At 62.7% G+C, this 6,382-nt stretch overlaps 1 protein-coding gene across 3 annotated transcripts; it reads right to left on the bottom strand.

The window, feature by feature from the left end:
- Nucleotides 1-530: 530 nt before the first annotated feature.
- FES (FES proto-oncogene, tyrosine kinase) lies at nucleotides 531-6,382 on the bottom strand. 3 transcript variants are annotated; one of them, XM_082290524.1, is made up of 19 exons: nucleotides 6,303-6,382; nucleotides 5,334-5,581; nucleotides 5,065-5,238; nucleotides 4,900-4,996; nucleotides 4,357-4,540; nucleotides 4,080-4,217; nucleotides 3,850-3,969; nucleotides 3,651-3,773; nucleotides 3,397-3,583; nucleotides 3,235-3,312; nucleotides 2,812-3,021; nucleotides 2,593-2,715; nucleotides 2,335-2,388; nucleotides 2,065-2,183; nucleotides 1,769-1,863; nucleotides 1,553-1,676; nucleotides 1,290-1,447; nucleotides 962-1,084; nucleotides 531-818 (listed from the first exon to the last, which is right to left on the bottom strand). In XM_082290524.1, the coding sequence occupies exons 2-19, from the start codon at nucleotides 5,553-5,555 to the stop codon at nucleotides 676-678; spliced, it is 2,472 nt and encodes an 823-aa protein (XP_082146650.1). In that variant the 5' UTR covers nucleotides 5,556-5,581; nucleotides 6,303-6,382; the 3' UTR covers nucleotides 531-675. The 3 variants fall into 3 exon arrangements, 2 of the variants coding, with proteins under 2 accessions (XP_082146650.1, XP_082146649.1); XM_082290523.1 differs by having other exon boundaries at nucleotides 2,593-3,021; XR_014226813.1 differs by lacking the exon at nucleotides 531-818 and having other exon boundaries at nucleotides 981-1,084; nucleotides 1,290-1,415.

Genomic DNA, 6,382 nt, shown 5'->3' on the forward strand with positions numbered 1-6,382 from the left:
AGCCCGCTCCGGGACAGCCCGCTCCGGGACCGGGCTGGGCACCCCGTAGGTCGGGGATGGGCCCGGCCGGGACACCCCCACATCCCCGGGAAGGGGATCAGCCACCCCGCCAACACCGGAGCCGAGTCGAGATGCCGGTGCCCCATCCCGATACCCTGTCCCAGTGTGCCCCATCCCGGTACCCTGTCCTTGATCCCTGTCGCGGTGCCCTGTCCCAGGGTCCCGTCCCAGTCCTCTGTCCCAGTGCAGAAGACTCAGTACTCCGCATGCCAGTTCCCTAACTGCTCCCTGTCTTGGTGCCCCATCCTGGTGCTTTATCTTGGTACCCTATCCCGGTACACCGTGTGCCCTGTCACAGTGTCCTGTACTGGTGCATCACTACAGTGCCCCATCCCAGTGTCCCATCCCAGTGCCATGTCCCAACGCTCCATCCCAGTGCAGTGCATGTCCCCTCGCAGCTCCTAGATGCACAGCTGCAGAGCTTGTGTGTTTATTGTACAAGATGAAGGCGGGGAGGAACTGTGGGTGCCATGTCCCACCCTGGGCCATGCAGGAGCCCCTCCCCTGGGGCTCAAGCATCACACAGCCACCCCGCAGCACCCGCTGCCTAGACAGGGCTCTGCTGTGCCCCCAGGCACTGTCGTGGGATGGATGCAGGGCCCCTGGTGCTCCCTGTCACCGGTGCTTCTTGCGGATGGCAATGAGATCCTGGTGGATGGTGCTGAAGCTGGGCCGCTTGCGGGGGTCATACTCCCAGCAGCGCTGCATCAGCTGGTACACTTCCTCAGGGCACTGCTCAGGAGGGTCCAGCCGCGTACCTGGGGCAACAGGGATGGGGACATGGATCACCAGCCCCTCATCCCCACAACCCCATCTGGTCCATCCTAGAGGCACAGCTCCACAGTGCTGGACCCACAGCTCATGGTGGCCCTCAGGAGCCACACCCAGCCGTGTCCCCTACCATTCTCCACTGCCTCCCGTGTCTGCTGGTTGCTGAGGTTGGCATAGGGGACAGCACCCAGGCTGAAGGCTTCCCACAGCAGGATCCCAAAGCTCCAGACATCACTCTCTGAGCTGTATCGGCCTGGGGACATGGGGCAGGACGGATGCTGTTGGCAGGGGACACCCATGTCACCACTGCCCAGCTGTGCCCATGCTCCTGAGGGCTGAGGTGCTCTGGGTCTCTGCTTCCCTCCCCAGGACCAGGCGCATGGGAGTGGGATAGTGCCAGACTCCTGGCTTCCAGATAGGCTGCCAGGTGCCAGGCCATGCCCAACTCCATCCTGTACCATAATTGAGTGCTTCAGGAGCCGTCCACTTGACAGGGATTTGCTTCATCCCTCCTGTGGAGGCATAGATGCCATCCTCCTCCTCCCGTGACATCCCAAAATCACTGATCTTCAGAGTGTTCCTCTCTGTCACCAGGCAGTTGCGAGCAGCCAGGTCCCTGAGACAAGCAGTCAGCCGTGTGCCCAACCATCCCTGGGGCTCCACCTGGCATGGGATGGGGCGGTGAGGGTTCCAGGGCTCCCCCTGTCTTGCCAGGGCCCACCTGTGGATGCAGTGCTTGCTCTCCAGGTACTCCATGCCGGCAGCAGCATTCTCCGTCATCTTGACCAGCTCCTTCACCCGGAGGTGGGGACCCTCAGTGCGCAGGAAGGTCAGGAAGTCCCCCCCTGTGCCCAGATTGCAGAGCTGGTGGGTGCCCAGACACACCTGACAAGCTCACCCATGCGTGCGTGGCGACTGCGGGAATGGGGCCACTCACCCTGCACCAGCTCCATGACAATGTAAATGGGCTGCTTCTGTGTGCAGACACCGATGAGCCGCACAATGTTCGGATGCCTATACTGCTTGAGAATCCTGTGGGGACAAGGATGGGCACTGTGAGTGTAGGGGGGCCTGGCTGCCCTGGGCACAAGCCACCCGATGCCATCCCCAGGGCACTCTGCCCAGCCAGCCCCGGGACACAGCCCTCAGCATGAGGGTGCTGCAGTCCCAGCAGGGTCAAACTGCTCCAAGAATGGACAGACGTGACAGGACAAATACAACACCCACACAGACCTGGCTTCCTGCAGGAACCTGGCCTTGAGCTCAGGCGGAAGGGTTTCCCGGCAGGACTTCACAGCAACAGGGGTGTTGTCAGCACGTAGGCGTCCACTGAACACCTCCCCAAAATTACCCTTCCGAGACACAGGAACACCGGGCTCAGCTCACCATGTGGCCCAAGGCAACCCCTGTCCTCCCCTGCCCTCCTGTGGGACAGTCCTGGCTGCCCGCAGATACCCTGGTACAGCCCTGCCCTCCCGCAGACCCCACAGCACCCCATCTCACCCGGCCAATGCGTTCCCCCAGCAGCACGTCCTCGTGGTTGAGCACCCATTTGTCCTGCAGCAAGCAGACACCAGTGAGCTGTCCCCTGGCCCACATATCCCCACAGCCCCCTCTCAGGCAGAGCCCCAAGTCCAAGTCCCCCTGTCTAGCTGGAGAAGCATGTCTGTGGATCTCAGCCCAGCTGTCAACAGGAGAAAGGGCCGGGCAGAGCTGCCCCTGTGCAGGGGGCCCCATCCTCCTCCCCACTGCCTATATCACCTTGGGCACAGCCCTGGCCAGGATAATGCCACTCTTGCGGGTGATGGGCTGCTGGCTCTGCAGGAGGTGCTGGATGAGCAGTGGAATGGTGGGGAAGCTGTCACCCTCCAGCCGAAACATGTTCTGCAGAGAGGGAGGCCGAGGCATTGTGATGGGCAGGAACCTGTGCCTGCCCATGCAAGGCCACCCCAGCCATGTCCCCTGCTTGTGGTCACTCACATTGACAGACTGGATGATGAAGTGCCGAGGCTGCCCATCCCACAGCACGCTGAGCACGTACTCCTGCTTGCCCTGGCTCTCCCGCACCAGGAAATCCCCACTGCAGGTCAGCAGCTCCTGTACCTCCGAACGTGGGATGGCCCCGTGGTACCAGACCTGCTGGCACAGCGGCTTCTGCACATCTGGGATTAGGGGCACAGGGGGTGGCAGCTGGAAGGAGACAAGGTGAGCCCAGCCATGCACACTCCTTAGTTGTGCTGGAGGTGGGGCAACAGTGGTGTCTGGAAGCTGTGCCCAGGGCAGGTGGGAGCAGAATCTGGAGGTGAGGAAGCAGGGCGGGGCTGTGTAGCCAGAAAGGAAAGGGCAGGCTCAGCAAGGCAGCTGGGTGGAGGGCAGCGTGGCTGGAGGCACCCAGGAACTCACCGAGTACTTTGGGCTGAAGATGCCCGTGATGTGGTTCTTGAGGGTCTCTAGTGCACTGGCCCCACTCCGCTCCTGCTCCTGGAAGGAGGCATGGGCTGTGCACCAGCTGGGGGGGACCCCATCCCTGCAGCTTCCAGAGCATGGGAAGTGAGACTGACTCACCGTGGAGGAGATGGACTGCTGATCCTCTGGCAGAGGCAGGGCAGGAAGGGGGTCCCTGACGCCCAGCTCCGCCAGCTTCCTGGCCAGCAGGTCCCGCTGCACCTGCAGCTTGGCCTGGGCACAGAGGCAGCCCTCGAGTTGCTGCTGTGCCTCATGCAGCCCCTGCCGCCTGCCCAACAAGTGCACCCTGGGGAGGGGACAGGGCAGTCAGCACCCGCTGCCCTGGCCCCTCACCCCCCTCTGCTGCAACTCACCGCTCGCTGGGGCTCCGGCCCTGCTCCTCATCACGGATCTCCGCCTTCAGCTCCCGCGTCTGCTGCTCCTTGATACTCACAGCCTCTGTGGCGGCCACCAACTCCTCCTCAACCGACGTCAGGCTGCAAGAGACATGTGCCAGCATGAGGCTGAGCCCCTGCCCCTCACCTGCCCCTGCCCATGGCTGGTCCCACTCACCAGTGCTGGACACTCTCAAGGGTCAGCTCATTCAGCTGCAGCTCCCCAGGCACCAGGTTCTCTGTGTCCTCCAACAGGCTCTCATCAAAGGACACAGTTGGTGGCACCTCAGATTCGTACCTGTGGGCACCCAGCACAGCTCTGCCTCCACTTGCCCCTTGCCGGCCACTGCCACCCAATGGCAGCAGGGCCGTACCCGGCAGAGAGGCTGCGACTGCATGGAGCCATACTGGTGGCTCTGGATGAAGCTGCTGTACTCAGTGGCAGGGTCGATGGCCTGGATGGCACTGGCAATCTCCTGGTGCATGGCCAACATATCCTCCTGTACCAGGCTGCTGATGCTGCAGTACTCCCTGAGGATCTCCTTTCTGTGGGATCACTGCTGGTTCTGGAGGGCCATGGGGGTGCCCAGGGGTTGGAAGTGGGGTGCAGGGCACAGGATGGGCAGTGGAGCATGGGAAGGGCAGTGGGGCACGGGATGGGCAGGGGGGCAGGCAGGGCTCTTACAGGACGAGGACCATCTCCTGCTGCAGACTGTAGAGGGACTGATGCAGGCTGGGCAGTGCCCGCTGGTAGTGGTGCTGGTGGTGCAATGCAGCCGCCTGCACAGCCAGCACATACTGGTTGTGCAGGGCATAGAGCTTCCAGAGGCTACGCACATACTTCTCCTTCGCCTTGTCCCGCTCCTTGTCTGTGGAGAGAGGCTGTGGAAAACCCCAACTGCCAGCACATCACCTGTCCCAGCACTGGGGCAGGGGTCAGAGGTGAAGGCTGGGAGAGGGTCCCAGGGCAGGCAGGGGAACCAAGCCTGGAGCGGTTACACTGTGACACAGAGATGCTCCTGACCCACAGCATGGTGTCCCAAGGCCCCCAGACTTTTGCCTGGCTTCTTGGGGACCAGGCTGGGCCCTCCTCTATGCTGCCCACCCCCAGAACCCCCACCCGCTCCAGGCTGGGCTGTAGTTTCCACAGAGTGTGGGGTGCTCCAGCCATCCTTGACACATGAAGGAAGCTGGGAGGTCACACAGGGGACAGGGGCCAGGCTGGCACCTTTGCTGGCCTCCTGGTACTTGCGCTTGGCCTGGGCGCTGTCACGTGCCAGGCTGCGGTACTGTGCCTTCAGCTTCTCCATCTCCTGCTGCGTCGTCTGGAGAGGGACACAGTCAGGGAGTGGGTCCAGCACATTCTCTTGTTCCCCTGCTGGCTCCAACATACCCGGCTATACTCCTGGCTGAGCTGTTGCCACTGCTCGCTGAAGGCCTTGCGCAGCTGCTGCTTGTCGCGGATGAGCAGGCTCAGCCTGGCCAGTGGCCCCGCCGCCAGCTCCTCCGCATGCCGCCGCAGGATCTGGCTCAGCGTCTCTGTCCGGCTCACTAGCACCCACCAGGACTGCAAGAAAGGGAGTCAGGGATAGCACAGAGATGGCATCCTCCAGCACCACACTGGGCTCTGCAGGACACAGTCCTACTCTGGGGCATCCCTACCTTCTCAATCTGACCACCACGATCACCATGGAGCTGCCAAGTGCCCTCCTGCTTTTCCAGCTGGGAGAACATGTGGTGCAGCATTCCTGCATACTCCCGGTCACTCTTGGCTCGATGTGACATCCACTTCCTCATCAGCTCCAGGAGGCGCAGCTCCCCATCCTGCAGCCGCAGCAGTGCACTGTGCCCCTGTGGGCACCACAGCTCCGGCCCAAAGCCCATGGCACCACTGTCCGGCCAGGGGAAGTCTGCAGGACACCAGGACAGCCTGAGCCACAGCTGCTGCCCTGCACTGCCTGCACCAGTGGCCGGGGCCCTTTGCATTTCACACCCTCCTGCCCCATCATCCGGTCTGTGCAGCAGAGATGACCCTCCCCGCCCCCTGCAAACAGCCTTGCAAAGCATTTTCAAAGCAGAAGGATGAGTGCTCCAAGCCCTGTGGGAGCTGGGGCCTGTGGGGATGGTGCTGGGAAGGAGGAAGTGTGGGGTCATACCCAGCAGTGTCACCTCTGCCATGCACATGGCTGCTCCCCAAGGGCAGCGCAGCTGTGCCTCCCACCCAGCACCAGCCCCTCCTCTCTGGCAGCTCCAGCCCTGTCCTGTCCATTGGCACTGTCACCTCTGTGCCCACAGTGTGGGAGGTCCCAGGGGCTGGGACACTGGTGGGAAGCCAGCAGGAGCAGAAGAGGGTGCTGAGCCCCAGAAAGAGGTGCTGAACCTGGATACATCCCAGCACACACGACTCCAGTAAGGCCACTGGGAGCCAAACTGATCGCAGAGGCAGTCCCAGGGTGCCATGCCCTGAAGCAAGAGTGCAGCAGAAGCAGGAGAGTGCTGGGGCACCTCCCTGTGCAGTGCAGGATGTCCCCTGGCACAGCCCTTGACCTCACCAAGACCGCCCCCCCAGCCCTACAAAGGAGTCCCCTGTCCCTGCTAGTACCCCACCAGGGCACAGTCCTTCCAACCTACGTCTGTTGCAAGGTCTTCGTTGTGAGGCTGCTGCTGGCGTCCTGCTGGGGCCGGGACTGGCGCGCTCTGGACCTGGTGCA

The sequence above is a fragment of the Coloeus monedula genome (assembly GCF_965178545.1).
Source record: "Coloeus monedula genome assembly, chromosome: 14".
Lineage (NCBI taxonomy): Eukaryota > Metazoa > Chordata > Aves > Passeriformes > Corvidae > Coloeus > Coloeus monedula.